Here is a 27,178-nt window from a genome sequence, read left to right as displayed (position 1 = left end):
GATGCTTAATTTGTCTCTTCAGATTATTTTTTTCCTCTATCATTTTAGCATCCCTGGAAACTTTTAAATGAAAGATGGATGTGATGTATTAGGTCACAGGACCTGAGGCAAATAAGTTTTTACTGTGAGGTTTTATGTTAATCTGGTAGAGCTGGGATGTGTTTGTTTTCTGTAGCTGTAAGTGCCAGAGGATTCAAATTCCTCTAGTGTCCTTGTTTTGTCCCCTGTGATTTTAGGGCTTCCTTCTCTTTAAATAGAGCCAGGGCAGCTCTTTCAGCTATAATCCACTGTTACTACATTTGTCGCTCAGTCGTGTCTGACTTTTTGCCACCCCATGTGCTGTAGCCCTCCAGGCTCCCCTAGCCATGGAACTCTCCAGGAAAGCATATTGGAATGGGTAGCCATTCCCTTCTCCAGAGGATCTTCCCGACCCAGGGATCAAACCCTGGTCTCCTGCATTGCAAGCAGATTCTTTACCATGTGAGCCACTAGGAAACTGAAGCCCTAAAATCTTATGATTGGATCTGTCTTTTAGTGGACCTATGTCTCTGAACTGGGTGATCGTCACAAGTATTTATCTATGAATTTTCAGTAAGTATAAACTAAAAAAAAAGAAAAAATCTGCCCTCTGCTCCCTTCCTTGGCTTCAGTTTCCCCAGTCTGTTTCCTTGAAGCCCTTATTCCTTTTGACTATGTTCTTTATTTTCTCCCTTAGGTGAGGTAGGAAGCATAGAGGTGGTTGGAGCACTTTGCCAACTGATACGGGGCTCCTGCAAAGTCTGCCCTGGAGAACAAATCTGTGTTAAGGTGAGGTCTCTGTGTATATCTTGTGATGGTTACTCTTCTCTTTCCCCAGCCAAGGGCTTCCCTGGTGGCTCAGACAGTAAAGAATCTGCCAGCAATGTGGGGGACCTGGGTTCAATCCCTGGGTCAGGAAGATCCCCTAGAGAAGGTCATGGCAATCCACTCTAGTATTCCTGCCTGGAGAATCCCATGGACAGAGGAGCCTGGTGAGATACAGTCCACGAGGTTGCAAAGAGTCAGATACGACTGAGCAACTAACATTTTCACTTTTTCCCCAGCCAAAGGGACCTTCACCATGAAAATCTAGTGGTGTTCCTGTACTGTAGATGATGCCCAGAAAATTAAGGATCCTCCTAAAACTCTGGCAAACAGGGAGTTTCGCATTCTTGTGCTAGTCCACGCTCAGCCTCTAGCAATTTTTCAACATTGCTGTTATGCATTTCTACCAGTTGTGGCTCCAGATTAAGAAGGTCTTGACTGTGACTTTGAAGACTTGCCTGTATTTCTAGATCCAGAGTGACATTTCTCTCTGCAATCTCACTTCTATGATGGCTTCAAGAAAAGCCATTGGTTTTCAGTTTCTTCTTGTAAAAATGAGAGTGACATCTTCCAAGCCCTTTACATGTTGGAGAAGCTGGAAGTCTCCATATATTTTACTTAGTGAGTCCCTATAGATGGACAGCTGTATTTTCTCCAGCATCCTAGGACATAGAACTTTGTGCACTAGAATAACTGTTTTTTTTTTTTTTAACTTTGGACAAATTCCTGAAGAGAAATTTCTAGGTCAAAATGTATATATGTTTTAAATGCACTCCAGTGAGATGACATCAACTTGTCATTTAACTGAATTAACATGACACAAAACTGTTTTCCAAAATGTTGGGTCTTTTGACTTTTATAGCGACAGTGATATCCACTGAATCTGAAAACTAGAATGAGGAGGAAACATTAGGTTCCCTTCAGATCGGGGAGTGGCTCAGACAGTAAAGACTCTGCCTATAAAGCAAGAGACCCGGGTTGGATCCCTGGGTATTCGATCCCACTCCAGTATTCTTGTCTGGGGAAGCCCATGGGCAGAGGAGCCTGGTGGGCTACAGTCCTTATGGTCACAAAGAGTTGGACATGACTACATTTTCAGATGTTGAAGGCATTTGAAATAACACTCTAAGATCTTCTAGGTTCAGAGGTAAAATGAATATTATATAGAAATTATCGTTGAATTATAAAGGATGTTAAGAAACATTTGCTCTGGTTCTTTTCATTCTCTCTTTAAGCAGATCAGGTATAATTTTCTTCATTTTATATAAGACCAGAGAAGATGAGGAACTTCCCATGACTGGTAAATAGGAGTGTCAGGACATCAGTCAAGGGACTTGCCACCTATAGTTCCCACATAGTGAATTACTTTTAAGATACAGAATATATTTCATCAGTTAGGAAAATATTGGAATTTCTTCTTGAAAAAGATAATTGAGAAATGAGGAAACCTGGAAATTCTGTTGTCATGTTAATAATTATAGGGTTTTTTAATTTGCACACAGGTTTACTAATGATTTATCAGTTAAATCTTGAGTGAACTTTGCTCTTTGACCCCAATTCTTCTGCCAGTAACAGCAGGGTCTGTAAGATAACAGCCTTTCCAAAGAGATCCTTTCCCTGTCCTCATTTAGGAGTGCCAGATTGAAGGAAAGGGAAATGTTTTGGAAGAATTTTGGAAAAAACCCAATTTACCTGAAACCTCCAATGACAGATGTTCCGTTCATAGTGAATGGACTCTGAATGAGGGTGTGTGCAGGTGTTGAGACGGAGGGGCAGAGTTGGCAGGTGTGTTGGGGAGAAGAACTGCATGGAAATGAGGCTTAGACATGGTAACCCTTAGACTTTCAGGCAGCACTGATTTTCTTGATAAAAGGTGCAAAGACCTTCAATTTAATTATTAGGATGAACTCTTTGAACAAGGCTCATCTGGAATTACTAGAGTTAATATTTTTTAAAGTCAGTCTGGTAAGACCTGGGGACACAATACTTGCCTCAGCCTTCCCACAAGATTATGATCCCCAGGAGGGCAGAGAGCGTGTTTCTAATGCTTCCTAAATCCTAGCACCGTGCTTGGCACACAAGGCTCATTGTGTTCAACAATGCATATGGTCAAATGACTGACAGGCCACTTAATTGAGGGAGTGTTAAGAGGATGAAAGGTATAATTTGTTAGGAAGACTGAATATTTGAATGTATCAGTTCAGTTCAGTCGCTCAGTTTCGTCTGACTCTTTGCGACCCCATGAATCGCAGCACGCCAGGCCTCCCTGTCCATCACCTACTCCCGGAGTTCACTCAGACTCACGTCCATTGAGTCAGTGATGCCATCCAGCCATCTCATCCTCTGTCGTCCCCTTCTCCTCCTGCCCCCAATCCCTCCCAGCATCAGAGTCTTTTCCAATGAGTCAACTCTTCGCATGCGGTGGCCAAAGTACTGGAGTTTGAAGTGAAGAGGAACTAAAAAGCCCCTAGATGAAAGTGAAAGTGGAGAGTGAAAAAGTTGGCTTAAAGCTCAACATTCAGAAAACGAAGATCATGGCATCCGGTCCCACCACTTCATGGGAACTAGACGGGGAAACAGTGTCAGACTTTATTTTTTTGGACTCCAAAATCACTGCAGATGGTGACTGCAGCCGTGAAATTAAAAGACGCTTACTCCTTGGAAGGAAGGTTATGACCAACCTAGATAGCATATTCAAAAGCAGAGACATTCCTTTGCCAACAAAGGTTCATCTAGTCAAGGCTATGGTTTTTCCTGTGGTCATGTATGGATGTGAGAGTTGGACTGTGAAGAAGGCTGAGTGCCGAAGAATTGATGCTTTTGAACTGTGGTATTGGAGAAGACTCTTGAGAGTCCCTTGGACTGCAAGGAGATCCAACCAGTCCATTCTGAAGGAGATCAGCCCTGGGATTTCTTTGGAAGGAATGATGCTAAAGCTGAAACTCCAGTACTTTGGCCACCTCATGCGAAGAGTTGACTCATTGGAAAAAACTCTGATGCTGGGAGGGATTGGGGGCAGGAGGAGAAGGGGACGACAGAGGATGAGATGGCTGGATGGCATCACTGACTCAATGGACATGAGTCTGAATGAACTCCGGGAGTTGGTGATGGACAGGGAGGCCCGGAGTGCTGTGATTCATGGGGTCGCAAAGAGTCGGACACAACTGAGCGACTGATCTGATCTGATCTGATACCTAGTAATATGGCCTCCAAATACATAAAGCAAAAAATGATAGAATTATAAGGAGAAAGAAGAATTTCCATAATCCTACAAGATTTTAACTTATTTACTAAATACCTCATAAAATTATATCTTAAGCAGCACAAAAGATGACTCTCATAAATGCAAAATTCTTAAATAAAATGTTAGCAAACTGAGGCAGCAAAGTTTGCAGAAAATGCATCATGATCAAGTAGAATTCATTCCAAGAATGTGAGGCTAATTTAACATTGAAATGTTTTCTCTAAATAAATTCTGTATAACAATTTGCATATTAACTAACAGAGAAAAGACAATTATATCAATGAAGTGAAGTGAAGTGAAAGTCGCTCAGTTGTGTCCGACTCTTTGCGACCCCATGGACTATACAATTAATGGAATTCTCCAGGCCAGAATACTTGGAGCGGGTAGCCATTCCCTCCTCCAAGGGTTCTTCCCCACCTAGGGGTCAAACCCAGGTCTCCTGCATTTGCAGGAGGATTCTTTACCAGCTGAGCCACTAGGTAAGCCTTATGTAGAAAAAAATTTGAGAGCCTTCAGCAGCAATTTAAGATAAAAAAAATATTATTAGCAAACAAGGAATAGAAAGGAGTTTCCTTAACATAGCCAAAAGTATCTGCAAAAATGGGCAGGAAGTGCACTTAATGGTGAACTTTCAGTAGCACTTTCTTTAATGTCAGGATCAAGAAGGAACATCCACTATTCTCTTTCTATTCATTTCTGTACTGTAATCCAGCCCCAAGAAATAGGTTAGGAAAAAGAAATACAATTTTTAAGGGTCAGGAAAGAAGAAAACACTGTTGTTACATTCTGATGATATAATTGTAAAAATGGAAAATGCAAGAAAACCTACAAATTGAAAGAATAATTGGAGTTCTATAAGGTTTCAGGATATAGGATCAGTATAAAAATTCAGTGGTTTCTATATATAAGCAATAAACACTTAGAATAAGATAATTTTTAAAAAGATACCATTTACGAAAGCAGCAAAAGTATTATGGTGCCTAGGAATGAATACAGTAAAACACATGTAGACATTAATGAAGAATAGTGTAAAGCTTTATTAAATACAAAAGTAAATGAAGTGATATTTCATGATCATGATTAAGAAGATGCAGTATTATAAAGATGTGACTTCTCCAAGAATTAACACATAAATTTTACTAACAATAATTTAATTCCTAACAGAAGTGTTTTGGAAAGTTGATAGGCTTAAAATTCATATGATAAACAAATGGCCCAGAATTGCCAGAATAATTTTGAAGAAGATAGGGAGGTGTAGGAATTAATTTACTGGGTAAAAAAGCTGCCTAAAACTAGGCTATAAGAGGGGGACACTGGAGCAGGAATAGATAAGCAGACCACTGGACTGGAAGAGATGCCCAGATGTAGGATTTAAACCTTGTGTAGAGACTCAGAAGATGTCAAAGATGGCATAAAAGCAAATCAGGGGTGAGTTATTCAGATCCGGAATGGATTCATTAGGACAATGAAAATGAAAGCAACAATAACAAATTACTTTATGATCATCAAATTGTCAAAAATTAAATATCTGAAAATACTAGGTGATCATTAAGGAGGGAACTCCTACACTGTTGACTGGGGTAGACATTGGTACAACTGCTTTGGAAAGAAATTTATAGATACTGAGAAAATATTAAGATATGTGTCTCATGCTGCTGCTGCTGCTGCTAAGTCGCTTCAGTCGTGTCCAACTCTGTGTGACCCCATAGACGGCAGCCCATCAGGCTCCCCCATCCCTGGGATTCTCCAGGCAAGAACACTATCATCTAGTAATTTACCTCTAGATGTACATCCTGGAAAAGGTCTTGAAAATACTTAAAATATGAGACGGGTAAGAATGTTCATTACAAGTCACGTATAGTAGTGGAAATGGAAAGTTGATCAACACAGGGATTAACAAATAAATTTTACATATGTACACAACTGCATGCAGCAGAGAGAATTGAGTGAAGTAAGTCGGACAGAGGAGAATCTAAAAGAAGTGATATAAATGAGCTTACTTACAAAACAGAGACTTGTAGAGAACAAACCTACGATTGTCAGAGGGGAAGAATGAGGGGAAGGGATAATTAGGGAGTTTGGGATCACGTGTACATATTGCTATACTTAAAATGGATAACTAACAAGGTCTTACTGTATAGCACAGGAAACTTTGCTTAATGTTATGTGGCAGCCTGAATTGGAGGGGAGTTTGGGGGAGAATGCATTCATTTTTTTGTATGGCTGAGTCCCTTTGCTGTCTGCCTGAAACTGTCATAATATTGTTAATCAGCCATACTCTAATATAAAATAAAAAGTAGGAAAAAAGAACCAATCAATTGAATCTATTTGGATCTCCATAACCCAATGCTGAATGAAAAAAATCAAAGTGCATGATGATATGTGTTATTATGTCTGTAAAATTCATAAACACCAGAGTAACTGTACATGTTGTTTATAGATACATATGTATGAAGTAAAGGCATTTTTTAAATGGCCAGAAAGGATATACAACTGCAGGATTATGGTTACCACTGGAGAAGTAAGATAGAGAATTTGGTTATTGAGGGATGTCATTTTCTGCATCCATTGTATTTCATTTATTAAAAAGAAAATGTCTGGTAAAGAGGTAATATTTGTGAAATTTGGGTGTTGGTAAGTGGAGATCTTTGTTATATCATCCTCTATAATTTTCATGTGTATGGCATATTTGGTGCAAAAGACAAAAGATTATAAATGGAAGGGTCAATCGCAGCTGGAGTTTTAAGTGAAGACATGGGATAGAAAGAAGTAAACAAAAGAAAATGTGTATCGTTGGCATTGAGATTTGTGGCTTAAGCCTCACTTGGGAGAGCAGGTTTATTAGATTTGGAACCCCTCATCTTCATTGGTCTTGGTTGTTCCCAGAAGGCCCAAGGAATTTCTGAGTGCTTCCAAACATGTTTGCATTTTTAAAGCTCAAGTCTGGCAAATGGCTAAAGACTAGGGAACTTGAGGGCAGTGGAAAGAGAAGATGTAGAATTTAGCTGGGTTGGAAGCAAGATGTCAGTTTTGATTTAAAATTAATAGGAAAATAAAATCAGGGAATATGTTGAAAGAGGAGCTCAAGAATGCATGCCTGGAAAAAAAGCATTGGATGAGTGTTCTAAGCCAAATATTTCAGTATGTGTCTGCATTTTTGATTTCCAGAGAGGCTTAGATTGCTGTTATTTTTCCTTCTTTAAAAACTATGTCCTGATAAAGTTTTTTTGAAACAAATAAAAAACCTCCCAAACTTATATTATTCATTAAATGTTTCACATACATAGTAAAAGACCCACCAAAAATCATGGCTTAGGAAGAAATTTATTGATTCAATTTAAATTAAGCATTGCTACCATTGCAAAAGCAGTTGCTCTGAAAAAGTATTGAAAAATGTATCATGAGATTACATAGTTCAGTAGCAATATCAATATTGATCACTTGAAGCAAAACTACTGCCAAATGTCATTGAAATTCATTTCATTAATTTTTAATAATTTATGGAGCAAATGTGTATCACCTTAAAAATGTACCTGTGACATTTACAAATTCTTTCAAACACATTTATAAATACAGTAATAAAAATTCCTGAGCTCCCTTAGCTTATACCAGTGTTCCCCCAACTGACAACCTAAGTGGTATTTGACTAACATCCTCTAGGTTTACTTAAAAAATATTTTATCACATTCATAAAAGTACCTGTGTTTCAAGTTCATTGGTAAGTATAAGTTTTAGTGTGAACCTGATCATAAGACAAAATTGCTTAACACTTGTATAGGCAGCAGGAGTAGGTGAGGTTATGGGCAAAAGAATTCCAATTTAAGTGTCAAGACCTCCAATGTAGACTATGCTTTACAATATCAAGATGGGTTTAATCTCATCTGTACTCTTCAGAAGGATAAAACTGTGAGAATCTGCTTCCCTAACGGGTAAGGTCCTATTGGAGGTTTTTCAATAACCCCATTTCCTATGTGCTGTGCTGTGCTTAGTTGCTCGGTCATGTCCAACCCTTTGTGACCCAGGGACTGTAGCCTGCCAAGCAACTCTGTCCATGGGGATTCTTCAGGCAAGAATACTGGAGTGGGTTGCCATGCCCTCCTTCAGGGGATCTTTCCAACCGAGGGGTTGAACCCAGGTCTCCCATATTGCAGGTGGATTGTTTATTGTCTGAGTCACGGGGAAGCCCAAGAATACTAGAGTGGGTAGCCTATCCCTTCTCCAGGGGATCTTCCCGAACCAGGAATTGAACCGGGGTCTCCTGCATTGCAGGCAGATTCTTAACCAGCTGAGCTACCAGGGAAGCCCCCATTTCCTATAATCCTGCCCTATCTTCCAACCCCAAGACATCAAGATTTCTGCTAAATAGGTATTATATCTCACAGGCCCTCAAAATAGGGGAGATTTAGAATATGTAGAAGTTGATTAGTCAGTTGTAGAGTTTGGTGGGGTTAAGGTTTCAGATATGGTTCTGGAAAGATGTGGCAACATATAATTTCTGTTTCCTTTTAGGAAAGCATGTCATTTTGGAAAATTAGCTACACAGTACTTCTCCAACTCATCATTATTATATGAATGCTGTGTCTGGTGACTGACACTCCAATTTTTCCAGCTTCAAAGTAAATGTGTGTCCAGTAATTAAAAGCAGATGGCACCAGTGTAAGTATGGGGGAGTCAGTCTTTGACAGAAGCCAAGTTTTAGGGGATGATATTCATGTAAGAAATTTCTTATTCCCTGGTAAGACATGGCATTAGAGAATTTAGGAGTCAGAGAAGAATTTGTAAAGCAAACCTCACACCATCCCATAATTCTGCAACACAAGTATGAGCAGTAGGTAAAGATTTCTAAATCTAGATCCATTAAAAGATTAGCATTTTACACTTAATCCAATGAATTTGGTCAGAAGAGATGTTGTTAGTAATATGGATGAATCATACTGTTCAAAAGCATTCCATTTTTCAAATGGCTTGATTTTTCCTTTATTTTATAATACTTAAATGAGCTTTTCTGATCTATCCCTGGGTTCTTGGTTCCATCTCATTTTATTTTTATTTTTAGCAGCTTCTTGTGTGAGGGATGGGGGTGAAGGAAGGAAATTATACTTTGCAATCATACAGAAGGGTGAAGAGAAAGGAGGAAAATTGTTTTGGTCTAATTTATATAAATAGTTTCTGGATTACAAATCCTTTTGCAGCAAAAATCCATCAAGAAAATTGTTTCAGCCAGGCATGTGTTATTTTTTTCATTTACATATCAAATAAAAATAAATAGAGGAAGGGGAGGCAAGGAGAATAAACATTTATTGAGCCAGGCACTGAGCTGGGAATTTTCAATAATATGAGTAGAAATATAATGATAATATTATACTGGGATGATTTTGTTTGGCAAGCATTGTTTTTGGTGTGAAGTAAAAAATGAAGAAGTCTGGTAATAGCAGTTAGCAGCATCTCCCATGCTCTTGATATGGATTTAGCTATCCACAGCGTCCTCTCAAAATGGAAGGAGACAAATTAATAAATCCAAGGGCAACAGAAAGCACAATGTGCAATAACTAAAGATTTACAGAACTAAAGATGCAAGATAAATCAGATGAATACAGTCTTCTATAATTTTTTAAGACTAAAAAAAATAAGCATTGTAACTAGTTCATGTAGAAATGAATTTTTAAAATCAAAACAAGGTTATTTCTGATATATGCCTGATTTTTCCCATACCATAATATCTTTGATGGTTAAAATCAGATAAGGAAAAACTTTATTTCTAGGGGCTTTAGGGAAATCAAATTGTGAGAAATATGCCCCTCATGGCTTTGGGTAACCACGTTGTGGTGACTCCTGGTTAGGGAAAAATCTGCATCTGTAATTTTTTTGGTTTTTCACCTGGTGACTTACTATGTATTCTTTCTGGCCCTTATTCATCAGCCAGTTTTTATAGAATGTAAAAATGGTTATTGAGAAAACCTAGCATAAACTTACAAACTGATTAATTTAGGAGGTGTATCTTCACGTAAAAAAACAAAATAAGATCCCAGAAACTTGTAACAATCACTTCTAATTTCCTATGCAATATTTAAGAATTTTGTTTGGCATTTTTTAGGGAAAGAGAAAAAGCAGAGGTAGTGGTAGGTTTGAATGTATGGAACCTTTGGCTGTCCCTTAGCCTTCACTTCAATATGGCTTTACAGAAGACACAGATCCCTAACAGCCAGTTCTAGGTTGCTTTGGTTTCTGCATGAGACGTGAAAATTGTTTGAAATGACTGATCAAGCAGAAAAGCAAGCCTAATTATGCAAAAAACACCCCAGAAGTATCAGAGGTCACATGAAGCAAAGTCGAGGGGTTGACTTGACTTTTAAACAATTGTTGGATTGTACTTTAAACACTTAACCCCAGATCAGCTGTACAATGGCAACTCATACTACTTGTAGACAAAGATTAAGAAAAAAAATTAGCACATTCACGGTTTCAACAGAAAGATATGATTACATATTTTTTTCAGTCTTGTTTTCCAGATATAGAAACAATCACATTGAAATATATATGGATAGATTCTAACTCATGAAATAATTATTTGCCTTTGTAGTATACAGTTAGTTTCACAATAGGAGGATTATATATCTCAATGTGTCATACAGTTTTTGAACCACATAAAGCAATATAATATAAAATCATATAACAGTTAAAGTCAGGATTATCACATGGCAAATACATAACTATGCCACTGAAAATAGTCAAAGTGGAAAATGTGACATCATTTCTAAGCAATAAGCAGCTTCGAAAGAAGGACATTAGGATAAGAAGGGAAATGATTACTTTTAAAACTTCAAAATCATTTTATCAGGAATTTCATAAAACAAACTGTTGTTTAGGAGACTCTTTGCCATACAATTTTTCAATTTCAAGTAGTATAACAAGATTTCCCCACCTACTTAGGATATGTGAAATTTGCATGGAAAACTCAGATTGGATTATGAAATGTATGCAGATGAAGTGTGCGTTGACCATAATATGAAACTACTGGTTTTTATATTACTACTTAAGTAGCTAAAGTTTTTAGAGTTGTTTTTTTCTTTTTATCAGCAGCAGGTAAAAAGTTAACTACCAGACTATGGTTAAAGGTCTCTCTTTTCATTGACCACAACCACATAAACAGTGTATGTTTTCCCACTTTACATATCTCAGTGCTTCCTGACATGAAATTGGAGCGTAAATCAAAGGAATCAAGGTGGACAAAACAGTTGTGGGCATATGCACATCTCTTAGCCATAAACTCAGAACACTGAACAGAGTCACTACGTCCAAAAAAATCAGAGTTTAGCAGGTTACTTTCGGCATTCTGTGTAATCCTGAGAAGCCCAGACATTTAGAAACATCCTATTTTTCTTTCTTTTTAAAAAATATTTTATATTTATTTATTTATTTAATTTGGCTGTGCCAGGTCTTAGCTGTGCCATGCGGGATTTCCAAGTGGCACATGACTTAGTTGCCCTGCGGCATGTGGGATCTTAGTTCCGTGACCAGGGGTGGAACCTGGGCCCCCTGCATTGGAAGTGTGATGTCCCAGCCACTGGACCACCAGGAAAGTCCCCCACACTCTATTTTTCTATCTGTTTCCTTTTATGGAAATAGGTAACTATGTGAAGGTCTCAGAGCCAAAATCATCTTGAAATACATAAATCTAGCGAGAGAACTATTTGATTTGCAGATGATATGTACACTGGTCATGAAATACATCCAGGCCATAACTATAAATAGAATTTCTGATTAGATTAAAACTCTTGAGCAATCATTTTGCATTTTTAAGTTTCTGCTTAAGACCTCCACAAGAGTCTTCATTGTAGCTTGGATTTATTAATGGCCTTTGAACACATGAATGAATGGATGAGTTGAGCTAGAATCTCTAAGCCTGTGGCTCCGTAAATAAGATAAGTTGTGACCTTTAACTTGGGCCTTGATATCTATGTGGCCAATTTATTGTTTGACTCAGGCCAAAGTCATAGTTTATGAATAATTTAGTTTCTTGCAAATCCTATGGTTGCTACTGTACATAAAGAACTCTCAGGAGAAACGGAGGCCCTAAGTGAGAGCATTAAAAGCCTACAAGGTGGACAGCTAAGAAGAAGAGGAGGAGCCAAGGATGTTAAATGAAATCGATGGGACTTGCAGGAGTAGACCTGTTTTTCTCTTCAGCATTGTTACAGCCACAGTGTCCACTGCTTCAGGCTAAGGGATCATCAGCAGGGTTTTCCTGCAGTGTCCCTGGGCCATTTACCGAAACCCTGGATTTTACTCAGATCTTGGGCATCAAAGACTGTTAGAGCCGGAAGGGGTCTTAGAAACATCTTAGGCCAAGCCACTCATTTAACAGATGAGGGAACCAGAGATTAGCTTTTAAAGGACTTGCTAAGATCACACAGCCTGTTTACTGGCAGCCGGAAATTGAGTGCTCAGCCCACTACCCTAGCAACTATGTTAATGATGCATGGGCTGAAAAGGCAGAAAAAGAAATTGGTTCACTAGAGGCTTTCAACAATGACAAATCTACATCAGCAATCCTGCGGACCATAATCCAGAGGCTTTTATGTCTTTCTGCATGTGTGCCAAGTTCCATGGTACACGCGTTGCCCTTTTCAGGCCCTGGCATGCAATTCAAAGCCATTTGAAAGTGCATTAATGTGTTTTTAAACTGAGGGTCTCAAGTAACAGGGTGGCAGACTTATTCCAAAATCTTAGCCAGAGTCAATTTCTTATCAAAATAAGTTACAGTATTCACATCAGCTGTGTGCTAATTCAACTAAACAATAAAAATCCACTCAGCGGTTGCTGATTGGACCTTAGACCATTTAATGATTCCCTTTCTGGCTTTTTCATTCATTTACTTAAAATGTAAAATTTACTGTCTAAACAATACACTTTTCTTGTGAAAAGAAAACTTCAAAAAAAAAAAAAAGGCACTTTGTAAAATGTGTACAACTCTGATTCTTTCATGTCTACTCTAAAGAGATAACAAAATTACACCTGGCTGGATCACGTCTTTCTGAAAGTGATGGGCAGCGGCAGGCAGCCTGGAGAAAGTTGGGGGACAGACCTTCTCCAGCTAAGCTGCACGCTAGAGCTCAGGTGCCTCTGCTTGCTCATCAGATTCCCCCTTTCAGTTGGGTCACTATAGGACAGAGTCAAACTCCTTCATCTTGTACAGATGGTAAGGGATTGACCAACTTTGGACCAAACCAGTTGGGATTGGCCTTAGGCACTTAGGAGAATGGAGAGTCAGTTGCATGTCAGTGACGTGACTGATTATGACTTGTGCTCATCTGAGGTGCCTTGTACCCATTTGCTAAAACTGACTAGAGAAGATTTTGCACTTTGAGTTATAAGCTTCCATAAATCACCCACTGGCTATCCTATTTCCATGTGCTTTGTAGCTTGAAGTGTTTATTTATAAAAATATGACTTTTTATAAATCAGAGCTCGAGACTTTTAACACCAACTGTGCAGTGGTGGTTCATAATCCGTAAGAAGACAACAACAACAACGACAAAAGTGCAAACCAGAATCAGCAGCCTAGTATAAGAAAAGCATTTTGTCCCTAAAAATCAGAGCCTCTTTCAATGTCTTTTAAAAAAAATCTCTGCTTCCCTCTATACACATATTTGCACATCACTTTAGACTATGATTCTATACCTATGTAATTTGTAAAATGCATGTACAATATGTCAAGATTAGTTGGCATTGATTTAAACCTGTGGCCGACTCATGTTGATGTGTGGCAGAGGCCAACACAATATTGTACAGCAACTGTCCTCCAACTAAAAAAAAAGAAAAAGTGAAACAAAATGAGCACATCACTGAAGAGGACGTGTGTCTATGATGAAGGGCAATTATTTGTTAGCTTAATTATGATACAAGGCATTGGTTAATCATCTTTGCTGGACACTATTGAGTGAATCATGGAATTAAGGATTCACAGTTTAAAAGGACATTATAGATTATTCGGCCTAGCATTTCATTCAGAGCAAACTGAGACCCAGAGAAGGCAGTTGAGCTAAGCTAACATAATTAGCACTAGAAGCTGGGTCTCCTGACCCTTAATCTGCATACTTCCACTTGACTCGAGGACTTCTTGATAGAAAATAGACTAGACTATGAAAAAAAAACCCCGCAATTCATTAAAGAGTGCTAAGTGACCAAGAATTATAGCCCTGGCTTTAGTTAGTGATTGACAGTAATCTGCTTACTAATTGATGTTTTTTTAAGAATTCAGTTTGAGTCTTCAGCCATGAAAGTTTTTTTTATACATGCCAAATCATACATCAAAATACTATTTTTGAATCCTCATACTATCAGAGTGGTTCATACACACCTTGGAGGAGATGGGACTATTCTGAGAAAGATTTGGTCTGTGCTGGCTTTGAAGGGCCAAGTCTTTGGTCAGTGCTTCTCAAGGTGGGGTATATTCCTTGACCCTCTTAGAAGTTGTATGTGCTTTTGCAGATCATTCTCTTCCATTATGTGAATCCCAAACCACTAATAGATTTTAAAAGTGATACCTTTTTATGACAGTACTGTTCACTGCAAGTCAAACAGACTCAACCTGTACTTTCCGGGAAAGAACTACTCCAGGCACTACAATCAGCTTTAGTGGAAATGATCTGCTATGCTTCTTCTCAAACTTCACTGTGAACTTGAATCATCTGGGGATCTTAGCAAAATGCAGATTCAGGTGGATGGGGGTGGCGAGGGCAGAGATTCTGCATTTCCAAGCAGCGCCCATAGATGCGGGTGTGGCTGGTCCTCAGACTGTATTTTGAGTAGCAAGGATCTAGGGGACTGAATAAACTTGGACAATCTTCCCCAACAGCTCCCTCACTCTTAACCAGTTGTGTGTGTATTGGGTGAATAGAGCCTCAGATATGTTACCTTTGCATTTCTGGGAGCTCTGGCAGTGTGTTCACTTTCACACATCAGCCAACCTCTGAGTCCCGTTCCTGTCAACATGGACTTATTGGGCTGGAATATTTAACTCACAGAGGGAGCTCAGATTCTTTGTGTTCCAGCTTAAGAAGTGAGCACACAAATGGATTTGCCCAAGATTGCTCAGAAAAACAAAACAAAAACCCTCTCTCTAAGGCAGTATGTTAAATGTTTCCACTCTCCTTCTTCATACATTTTCACCCAGAGAAGTGAAAATTTCATCTTTATGAATTTTTACCCAGAGAAGTGAAAATTTCACAGAGAAGTGAAAATTTTCACCCCAAGAGCAGAACCCCCAGAGTGGCCCTAAATTACAAAAGAAGTAATTTTCAGTTTGTGGAGAGTCCTAAAACTCTAGTTTCTTGATTGCTATTTAAAGTATCCGGGAGATAAAAAGAATCAGAAAAACTGTACTACACTGTGCTGGAAATTGAATTTTGTCATCCACTTCCTATTCCTCAGTGGGCTTTGGCTTGGTATGGCATTTTATTCCACAAACAGGGACTGTATATATCGCCGAGTACTGAAAATACTCATTATAACCTCATATAAACACTGTACCTGCTGAATACGTAAACAAGCTGTACTGGGAAGATAGAAAATAGTCTTTTATTTTACTTAAGTGATAGAAAAATAGTCTTCAAAAATACATTGTTAAACTTATGGGTTTATATTAAAGTAGAATTTGTATATACAGTAAGGCAGTACTTCCGTGAGCATCCTGCTATGATTATATTTTAAATTAAAGTTAATCTTTTGGGACTTTTTTTTTTCACTAACAGAAGACAAGGGTGTGTAATAAATTATCTATCATGCTCAAATGAAAGAGGAAAACATTTTAGAAGGATTCACCACATGAAACTCATTTGCCTCCTGTGTAAGAAAATTTCACTTTCTAAAACCCTATTTTCTAGAAGTTTCAGAATGAAATACAATTTAGGGGTAAAATCCATGCTTAATAAACTCAAACTATTAAAAAAAAATGGAGGCATCCTGTTTACTTGCATATTGGCCATGTGTCATTTTAAGGTAATAGGAACGGATGGAAACAATTTGTCAGGTGTTCTAGAATGAATCTTTTTAAGTGCATTGTATTTGGTTAATCCTAATAAAATGAAAGAGGAGTGCAAAGGTTAAGCAACTGGTCTTCAAAGTGGTTTTCATGGCATTTCTCTCCTATCTACCATCTTCCCATGGTAAACAATTTTGACTGACTTATACCCCTCTGTCACATACGAAACCATGAAGGCCTTTTCCAGATTATATACCTATTGGCACTGTCTCTTAAGAATACTAGGCAATGTGCTTTTATATCTTTGAACATATAATCTGACAACTAATAGCAAAAAAGTAAATCTACAAATCACACAAGATGGAACGATTTGTTCTGGAATCAGCTGTTGGACAGAGAGGCAACTGGTTGAAAATAGAGAATTAAGAGTGAACTGGGAGTTGGGTAGTGTCATTCTAACCCTGTTCTTGAGCCCTCTCTGGTAGAGTGCATTTCACGTACTCTGTAGTGTTCCCTGAAGGAAAATCACAATTGAACCCATCCTTCCATAACTCTCACTGCAAGAGTGCATAAAACCTGGGGGACCCAGTCCCCAGCCCAACTGGAGTCTGCAGTTGCCTGGGGTTGTGGGGGAGATAGCCAGGTCGGCCTTGGCTGGATTCTATGGCAGGGCTGGCGGGGCCTTCTTGGCTGGTTCTTCTAACAGAGTCAGGTTTTGCGCTTGCGGTTCCGGCACCAACACCAGGATGTTGCTATCTGTCACCCGGGACACCTTTGAGTACTCCTTGCTGGCTTCAGGGGCGCCAAACTTCTCGTTTTGTTTTGGGAACAGAGCCAGCACTCCATCTTGGCTGACCTTGTGGATCTCCACATATTCCAAGGGTTTAGCAGAGATCAAGGGGGTTTTGTCTTGGGGTAGTGGCCACACCGTGTCTTGGTCAGGCTTGGAACTGCAGCCTTCTGACTCCCTCTGCTTGGTTGCCTTTCCTTCCCTGCCAGTTTCAATGGTTTTTGAGGCTTTTAAAGCATGTTGGTCTGTTTGGTCCAGCGAAGTGGCTGTGGTGCCTGCCATGCCCAGGGCCAGCTCACACACGTCAGCAATGTTGTGGTAAGAATATCTGGGGCTGTGTAGGCTGGGGGGCTGCGGGAAAGGCCATGTGGAAGATTTGGGTCCATTGGCCAGAAAATAGGGGATTTTGCCTTCCCCGCTTGTGCTCTGAGGGGCCTGGAGACATGTAAGGTTTGTTTTGGGATTCTCCAGCTTCTCAGGGCCCTCGGGAGTATGGAACTTGGAGGGATGGGCCTGAGGTTCATCACACTTTTCAGACAAGAGCGAAGGGCTGTCGAAGCTGCCCCGGCCAGAGTCACTGTCAAGATCCAGGTGCACGGGCTTCACGCCTTGCTCCGTGTGTTCTTTGGAGGGGCGTGGCATCAGCTGCTGGTCCTCACAGTCATCTACCTCTATGAACTCCATCAGCAAGTCCTCGCAGTCAGAAGTGGGGGGGAAGTCTTGGCTTTCCAGAGCTCTCAGAAGTTCTTCGGACTTGCCCTTCTATTGAAACATAGACACAAGGCGAGAAGGCTGTGATATCTGCAATCAAAGTGAACGCCATCAGAATAAATTCCCTGGGGCTGACTTTTCACAATCTTGTGCTTTTGGCCTCACAGTGGCTGATGTCAAGTGACATAATGAGTAGGTAACTGCTTTTATATACCTCCATGTTAAGCTGAAGGTCAAATCGAAACTATTAATATGTACTTCAACCTGCAGAGAAATGTAAAATGTTCTAACCCCTCTTTTCATTCGGAACACTTAAATTTAATTCCCACTTGAATCTGTCTAAATGGGCTCTGGCAAATACCAGCTCCCTTGTACTGAGCCAGTGTTAGCTGAGCACTCAAACTGAACAAAAATTGCAGTAAGATATTCTGTTACTATGGCCTTATGTAGAGAATATTCAAGTGAGAGCTTATATCAAAGTCTGATGGAGGAGGGGCTGGTGGAAGGTCACTCTTTTGTATTCATCAAATATTCACCCACTTTCTCAACTGATTATTTGTATAAAATGTTTATGACAGGGCTTATGAACAGATTTGATAAACCTAACAAGCATTGCTGGAGAATGCAATGGCACTCCACTCCAGTACTCTTGCCTGGAGAATCCCATAGATGGAGGAGCCTGGTGGGCTTCAGTCCATGGGGTCGCTAAGAGTCGGACACAACTGAGCGACTTCACTTTCACTTTTCACTTTCATGCATTGGAGAAGGCAATGGCAACCCACTCCAGTGTTCTTGCCTGGAGAATCCCAGGGACGGGGGAGCCTGGTGGGCTGCCGTCTATGGGGTAGCACAGAGTCGGACACGACTGAAGCGACTTAGCAGCAGCAGCAACAAGCATTGCTATGTGTGCTGATGTTTTCTTGGCTTTCTTTCATTGCCCTCTGACACTTCCTGACAGTAATTACTCTCATGCCTCTCACATCTTTCTGTGAGCACCCCTGCTGAAGGGAAGGGACAACAAGCCATGGATGGCCAAGCTAGCCAGACTGCACTGATGGGGATGGTGTGCGCATGTGTAAAGATGACAGTTACACAAGGGCAAGTCACAATACAGTTTCCACCCTGGCACTTACCTCCAGCAGATGAACATCAAATCCTTTTATTTTTGGCCCTGGAACTGGTGGGAGGATGCAGGTCACCATGCTATAAAATGATTCGTGAGATAAGATAAATGGTACATGTTATCACTTTGTAACTTTTGAAAGATTAGCCTTATCTCCAAATGGCTGCTACATGGACTATGGTAGGTAGAAGTTAGGAGTTCTGAGGCTACTAAATGAAACCACTAAATCAGTGGTGACAACAATGAATAAACTATAGAGTGTTAAGTGTTCAACAAAGAGTAGTGTCTGACTCTTTGCGACCCTATGGACTGTAGCCTGCCAGGCTCTTCTGTTCATGGAATTCTCCAGGGAAGAATACTGGAATGGGTAGCCACTTCCTTCTCCAGGGGATCTTCCCAATTGTGGGACTGAAGCTGGGTCTCCTGTATTGCAGGCAGATTCTTTACCATCTGAGCCATAAAGGCCAACGTTAAAATGAACTCTGGCTAGTTAACTCTGACTGATTCTGAAATGACTAGTGGATTGTTTGCTACTCTTGCCAGATTTTTACTATTTCACAACTGTCAGCCTCCATTTGATGGAAAGAACATCAGCTTAAAATGAGTCTATTCTACTTTTGCTAGCACTGATAAAAGCTTTTTCATGGTGAACACACTGCCACTAATGGCTAAAACGAGGTGCTTGAATTATCTGTAGGTTTTCATCATTTCTGTATTGTCTTTTTTGGCCATTATCCCTGACAACCATGACTGAGAGAAGGGTAGAGTGAAATACCTATAGCCCTTCAAAGCCACTGCCCAGACCATAATCAAACAGATGACAGCAGAAAGGATGGCCACAAAGATCCACATGCTTGTGTCCTTCACTGGGAAGTCTAAAAACAAACAGCCAGAAAGCTTTGATCACACACAGCATTGTTTAAAACAAACAAAGAAATGAGACTTTTGAACATAAGTCCCCTGCCCCTCTATACCTTTTTTGATTTGAACAGCAATCCAAACAGAGTAGCGTTAATGATGGATTTACTTTTTTCCCAATATTATTAAATTTTAATATGCAGCATATGTTTTACAGTACTCTAAACATTTCAAAGTGCTTTAAAATATCATTTTAGGTGATACTTACAGAGGAAATCCATGAGGACATGGTCAGTTACAGTAAAAATAACAACAAGCTAACGTTTATTAAGTTCCTAGTAAAAGCCATATGATGTTAAGCTCTTTACATACATTGCTTTACATACATTGCTGTATGTAAAGATGAGGAACTGAGACTCAAGGAGTGGTGTATTCAGAGGCAGGTAGCCATAAAGTTGCCATCTGGGATTTGAACCCAGGCCGTCTGCTTCTAGACCCTGTGCTTTTATTTAGTAAGAGCTAGGACTGGATGCAGTCTTATGGCCTGTAGTTTAGTGCTATGTTCCCTATGCCAGCGCAAACCCTGATATTTTGGTCAGGCCAGTAGTCACAAGAGCTAGGCTTTGCCATGTGGTTCTGGGCAAGACTTCTAATTCCACTGAGCTCCAGTTTCCTCTCTTTCAGTTGCTAATGGAAATTCTATTCTTTCTGAATACCTGAGATGGTTGGGAGGACCAAACAAGGTAAAGACTTTGTAAAGTACTGTAGAAATGCAAGATGAATCATTCCTTTGTAGAAAACCAGCCACTATGTTTAATGGCACTTGAAGAACTGGATGCCTTCTACATACTGTTCCTTGAATGAGATCAACATGTAATTGTCATCAAGGACTGAAAATCAGTACATGCCTTTCAGGTGGGATCAGTTCAGTTCAGTTCAGTCCAGTCACTCAGTCGTGTCCAACTCTTTGCAACCCCATGAATTGCAGCACGCCAGGCTCCCTGTCCATCACCAATTCCCGGAGTTCAGTCAAACTCAAGTCCATCGAGTCAGTGATGCCATCCAGCCATCTCATCCTCTGTCGTCCCCTTCTCCTCCTGCCCCCAATCCCTCCCAGCATCAGAGTCTTTTCCAGTAAGTCAACTCTTCGCATGAGGTGGCCAAAGTACTGGAGTTTCAGCTTTAGCATCATTCTTTCCAAAGAACACCCAGGGCTGATCTCCTTCAGAATGGACTGGTTGGATCTCCTTGCAGTCAGGTGGGATAGCACCTTGCAAATTCTAGGTGATAACCTTGAATGATAGGGATTGGGCAGATGTGGAGGGCAGAATAATTGACCATCAAGCCCTTGGAGACGCTCCAAGCTCATGTCTGCAGATATATCCTATCCTATTAATAGAAACTGATCCTCACTCACAGTGGCCTAGGGAAAGATGCTATACTTTCAGACGTCTCTGTATTGAGTGGAGAGATGATAAATCCACCTCTACTCATTCTTCTGCTTAAGACTCAAAATAGTTTTTCTGTTAGTAGTTACAACATACAAGTTTACTAAACCCATTCTGTTTAAAAATATTTAGCAATAAAACAATGGCAGATTTCAGGCAGAATCCCCTCTTCCTTGGGGAATTTCAAGACACTTACCATTAGGTATCTGGATGGAGCTCTCTGGGCTCCACTCACTCCAGTATCCATGGTCTGGCTTGCAGCGAATCTGCACAAGGTATTTTTGTCCTGGATATAAGTTGAAAATCTTAAGCTGAGTCTGCTTCGGAGTAAAATGAGTCTAGGGAGGGCCAAGGAAAACAGAAGTCACTCTGACTTGTGTTATAAGGAAACTTTTCCTTTAGGAGATACACTAGCAGAGAAGCCAGTATGTAGGTCACACTACGTACCCTGTTCACACCATTTCACCCTCTCCGCCCATCCCTTCCTCCTGTTAAACACTGCTCACACAAAAAACAACAGGTTTTCTACTTCTCCATTTGGAACACTATTTCAGAAAGACAAATATACTGCTCCCTACATCTTACCTTCTGAATTCTACATTATAGAAGGTGACTACTTAACAAAATTGGAAATTTGTTATTTTCCAAACCTAATAAAATAAGTGACTTAAGGATTATTCATGGGTGTGAAGCCCCTAGGTGAAAGAGAACTGGGTATTTACGAACACTGAAGCAGTTGTGCATAAATCAAACATGACTTTACAATCAAGGGATCAGGACGTGATCTCCCCAGTCCAGCAGCCAGTTTTAGCATCATTTATGGTAGGTTGACCAGAATGGGTTTGTCTCCTGATACGATGCAATATGAAACATATAACATCACCTCTGAAATCTCCTCGCCAAAAATTGTTCAACTGGAATCTAATCAAGTCTTTTAATGTCTGGTTACAGGAAATGTGGGGACAGAGAAACTGGCTAAATGACCTTGACCTTATAAAGAACTAATCAGACAGATGCAGAAGGTGGGATATTCTTTGAGACAAGTGGCTTGGTCTCCTTAGCACGTTGAGATTGAAGGGGTACATGAGTCAGCCAGTATGTGATCTTGAAGTGGATTCTGGTTAAGACAAACTAGCTACCGAAATATTTTTGAAGCAGTTGGGGGAATTAAAATATGGACTAGCCATTAAATGATATTAAAGAATTACAAAAGATGCTATTAAGGAATTTCAATTAATTTTATACATGTGATCATATTATTTTGGCTATGTTTGGAAATATTCCTTCTTTAAAAGAGACATATAATAAAGTCTTTAGGGCTTCACTGGTGGCTTAGTGGTAAAGAATCTGCCTGCCAATGCAGGAGATGTGGGTTCAATCCCTAGGTTGGGAAGATCTCCTGGAGAAAGAAATGGCAACACACTCCAGTATTCTTGCCTGGAAAATACCATGGACAGAGGAGCCTGGTAGGTTACAGTCCATGGGGTTGCAAAAGAGTCAGACACAACTTAGTGACTAAATAACAACAACTAAAATATTTAAGAATAGATTATTATAATGTCTATAATTTATTGTACTATTTCTTTACAATGAAGAATTTAAAAGTAAATAAAAAAGCCATTAACCATGGACTGATTACATTGAGATTTTTTTCCTCCAACTTAGTGCCACTTAAGAACTCTCATAGACATTTCGATCTAAGATATCCTGAGGGGGGTGGGTTGGAAACCTGGCAGAAAAGACTGTTGAGTTGCAAGGATCTAGTCCTGGGAGAGCTGTGATGATGAGTCCCCATCCATCCCAGGAGATGCAGGGAGATGGATGGATGTAGGGAGAAAGCCTTTCCACATGTGCGAGGGTTACATCAGTATCAGGAAGAAAACATGGCGGCCTAATAATTAGGAGGCACGACCGGTTCTCAGTTGGGGTCTTCATCTTTGCCAAAGGACACAGTTCCTTCCAAAAGTTTCCAACTGACTCACCTCCCAATCAGTTGCTTTCTCAGGTTTTAATCGAATTTCGTACTGGATAATGAACCAACCAGATTTTACATCAGTCATGGTGGGTGGAGACCATTTTATCCATAGATATGGTTTTCTATCTTCTGGATGTTTTAATTCCAAAGTCAGGTTTGCAGGAGGCTCTGGTTCAACTGCAGATATGAAAGAAACTACATCTGTAGTCAAATAGAGATGTTTGAATGCAGAATTCTAAGACTTAGAGGCAGATCTCGCCAGCTTTCCCTCCATGTTTAGGGGCCACTTTGTATTGATGTCAGGCACTGATCAGCAGAGTTGGGACTAGGCTGAAGCAAGTGGGTCACATGAGGTGCAACGTTTAAGGTGGCAAAAACAGCCAAGAAGCCCCTGTTGGTGCTCAAAGTCATTAGTCATTCAGGAAATGCAAATCGAAACCACAGTGGCATATCACTTCGTACCCACTAGAATGGCTAGGATTGAAAAAATGAAAATTAACAAGTGTTGGCAAGAATGTTGGAGACTTTGGAACCTTCATGCATAGCTGGTGGGAATGTACCATGGTGTAGCCACTGTGGAAAAGTCTGACAGGTGCTCAAAAAGTTAAACATGAAATTATCATGTCACCCAGCAATGTCACTCCTAAATACATACCCAGAAAAACTGATAGCAGGTGTTAGAACAAGAACTCATTTATGAATGTTCATAACAGCACTATTCACAAGAGCCAATAGGTGAAACAACCCAAATGTCCATCAACTGATGAATGGACAAACGATATCCTTATAATGGAACATTATTCAGCTAAAAGGAGACAGTCTTGATACAGCTACAACACGGATGAACCTTGAAAACATAATGCTTAGTGAAAGACGCCAGACACGAAGGGCCAAATAGTATATGATTCCAGGTATATGAAGCATTCAGAAGAGACAAATCGACAGAGACATAACGCAGATTAGTAGTTGCTCTGGAGCTGGGGCCATGGAGGGGAATCCAGAAAAACTGCTGAATGGGTAGGAAGCTTTTATTTTGAGTGACGAAAGAGTTCTGGAACTAGACTGTGGGGATTGTTGCATAACATTGTGAATGAACTAATACCACTGAATGGCAGCCTTTAAAATGGTTAAAATACGGAGCCCTATGTTATAGGTATTTTACCACAATAAAATAAAAAATGAAGGAGGCACTTACTCTCCGGTTTCTTCAAGTAAAGGTCTGTGAGTTCCTCCTTAAGAGTGTGGTACCTAGGCCATACTACCCAAAGCAATCTACAGATTTAATGTCATCCCTATCAAATTACCCATGAGACTTTTCACATAAGTAGAACAAATACTCCTAAAATTTATATAGAACTATAAAAGCCCAAAGAACTATAAAATTGCTCAAGCAATTCTGAGGAAAAGGAAAAAAGGTGGAGGCGTGACCCTCCCAGACTTCAGACAATACTACAGAGCTACAGTAATCAAACCAGCATTGTCTTGGCACAAAAACAGACATATGTATCAATGAAACAGAAGAGAGAGCCCAGAAATAAATCCACACACCCATGATCAATTAATATTTGACAAGGGAGGGAGGCAAGAATGAACAATGGAGAAAAAACAATTTTTGCAGCAAGTGGTGTTGGAAAAGCTGGACAGCTGCATGTAAATCAATGAAGTTAGAACACTCCCTTGCACCATACACAAGAATAAACTCAAAATGGCTTAAAGACTTAAATATAAGACAGACACCATAAAACTCTTAGAAGAGAACATAGGCAAAACATTCTCTGATGTAAATCATATCAATGTTTTCTTAGGTCAGTCTACATGCATGCATGCTAAGTTGCTTTAGTTGTGTCCAACTCTGTGAGACCCTATGGACTACAGCCCTCCAGGCTTCTCTGTCCATTGAATTCTTCTGGTACGAATACTGGAGTGGGTTGCCATGCCCTCCTTTACGGGATCTTCCTGACCCAGGGATTGAACCCGAGTCTCTTACGTCTAAGCTGCATTGGCAGGAGGGTTCTTTACCACTAGCGTGTACCAAGAAAATAAAAATAAAAGCAAAACTAAACACATGGGGCCTAATCAAACTTACAAGCTTTTGCACAGCAAAGGGAACCATAAACAAAATGAAAAGACAACCTACAGAATGGGAGAAAATATTTGTAAATGGTGTAACCAACAAGGGCTTAATTTCTATAATATACAAACAACTAATACAACTTAATAAGAAAACACAAAAACAACCAATTGAAAAATGGGCAAAAGAGCTAAATAGACATTTCTCCAAAGAAGACATACGGATGACCAAGAGGCACATGAAAAGATGCTCAACATCACTAACTATTAGAGAAATGCAAATCAAACTACAGTGAGGTATCACCTCACACTAGTCAGAATGGCTGTAATTTAAAAAATCTATAAATAACAAATGCTGGAGAGAGTGTGGAAAAAAGGGAACCCTCCTACACTGTTGGTGGGAACGTAAGTTGGTGCAAGTCACCATGGAAAACAGCATGGAGGTGCCTCAAAAATCTAAAAACAGAATTGTCATATGATTCAGCAATTCCACTCTGGGCATATATCCAGATAAAACTATAATTCAAAAAGACACATACACTTCTATGTTCATAGCAGCAGTATTCACAATAGCCAAGACATAAAAACAACCTAAATGTCCATTGACAGATAAATGGGTAAAGAAGATGTGATTCTATACATATAAATTTATATACATATATATTATATAAAGATATGAAATTATATAAAATATAAACACAAAATAAATATGTATAAATTTATATAAATACATATATATATAGAGAGAGAGAGAGAGAGACAGAGACAGAGAGACAGAGAGAGAGAGAAGGAAATGGTAACTCACTCCAGCATTCTTGCCTGGAGAATCCCATGGACAGAGGAGCTGGTGGGTACAGTCCATGGGGTCACAAAGAGTTGGACATGACTGAGCAACTAAGCACAGCACACACACACACACACATATTCAATGGAATACTGCTCACCCATTAAAAAGAATGAAATAACGCCATTTGTAGCAACATGAATGGACCTAAAGATAACGCATATATATGGAATTTAGAAAGATGGTAACGACAACCCTGTATGCGAGACAGCAAAAGAGACACAGATGTACAGAACAGTCTTTTGGACTCTGTGGGAGAGGGAGGGGGGGATGATTTGGGAGAATGGCATTAAAACATGTATAATATCATATAAGAAATGAATTGCCAGTCCAGTTCGATGCAGGATACATGAAGCTTGGGGCTGGTGCACTGGGATAACCCAGAGGGATGGTATGGGGAGGGAGGTGGGAGGGTGGTTCAGGATGGGGAACACATGTACACCCGTGGCGAATGCATGTTGATGTATGACAAAACCAATACGATATTGTAAAGTAAAAAATAATAAAAAAAGAAAAAAAAAGATTATCATACTAACTGAAGTAAGTTAGAAAGAAAAAGACAAACACCATTTGGTATCACTTGTATGTGGAATCTAAAATATGACACAGGTGAACTTATCTACGAAACAGAATCATAGACATGAGAACAGACTTGTGGTTGGCAAGGTGAAAGGAGAATGAGGGATGGATGCACTGGGAGTTTGGGGTGAGCAGATGCAAACTCATATTGAATGGATAGGCATCAAGGTCCTAGCATATAGCACAGGGAACTACATTCAATATCCTGTGACAAACTATAATGGAAAAGAATATTAGAAAACTGTGTGTGTGTGTGTAATACTGTAACCTGCAGGGTTAATGAGAATTCTAAGAACACTTCTTTAATGTTTTTGAAAAGATCTACTTCTGCTTCACTGACTATGCTAAAGCCTTTGACCATGTGAATTGCAACAAATTGTGGAAAATTCTTAAAGAAATGGGAATACGAGAAAACTTTATCTGCCTCCTGAGAAACCTGTATGCATGTCAAGAAGCAACAGTTAGAACTAGACATGGAACAACAGACTGGTTCCAAATTAGGAAAGGAGTACGTCAAGGCTGTATATTGTCACCCTGCTTATTTAACTTAAATGTAGAGTTCAGTTCAGTTCAGTCACTCAGTTGTGTCTGACTCTTTGCAACCCCATGAACAGCAGCATGCCAGGCCTCCCTGTCCATCACCAATTCCCAGAGTTTACCCAAACTCATGTCCATTGAGTCAGTGATGCCATCCAACCATCTCATCCTCT

General features: G+C 39.8%; 1 protein-coding gene across 6 annotated transcripts in view; it reads right to left on the bottom strand.

The window, feature by feature from the left end:
* Nucleotides 1-7,392: 7,392 nt before the first annotated feature.
* PRLR (prolactin receptor) overlaps nucleotides 7,393-27,178 on the bottom strand; it is a 140,523-nt gene continuing 120,737 nt past the window's right edge. For 5 of the 6 annotated variants that reach the window (XM_010853804.1, XM_010853805.1, XM_010853806.1 and 2 more), the window contains 5 exons: nucleotides 22,983-23,152; nucleotides 21,197-21,338; nucleotides 19,470-19,569; nucleotides 18,705-18,774; nucleotides 7,393-17,622 (listed from right to left, as the gene is read on the bottom strand). In XM_010853804.1, coding sequence (XP_010852106.1) covers nucleotides 16,732-17,622; nucleotides 18,705-18,774; nucleotides 19,470-19,569; nucleotides 21,197-21,338; nucleotides 22,983-23,152 — 1,373 coding nt within the window. In that variant the 3' untranslated portion in view covers nucleotides 7,393-16,731. Of the gene's footprint in view, nucleotides 17,662-18,704; nucleotides 18,775-19,469; nucleotides 19,570-21,196; nucleotides 21,339-22,982; nucleotides 23,153-27,178 lie in introns of all 6 variants that reach the window. The other variant, XM_010853808.1, reaches the window with a different exon arrangement.

Source organism: Bison bison, unplaced genomic scaffold (assembly GCF_000754665.1).
Source record: "Bison bison bison isolate TAMUID 2011002044 unplaced genomic scaffold, Bison_UMD1.0 scf7180017864331, whole genome shotgun sequence".
Taxonomy (NCBI): Eukaryota; Metazoa; Chordata; class Mammalia; order Artiodactyla; family Bovidae; genus Bison; species Bison bison.
The sequence above is the reverse complement of the archived record's forward strand: the minus strand, read 5'-3'. Positions and strand labels throughout refer to the sequence as shown.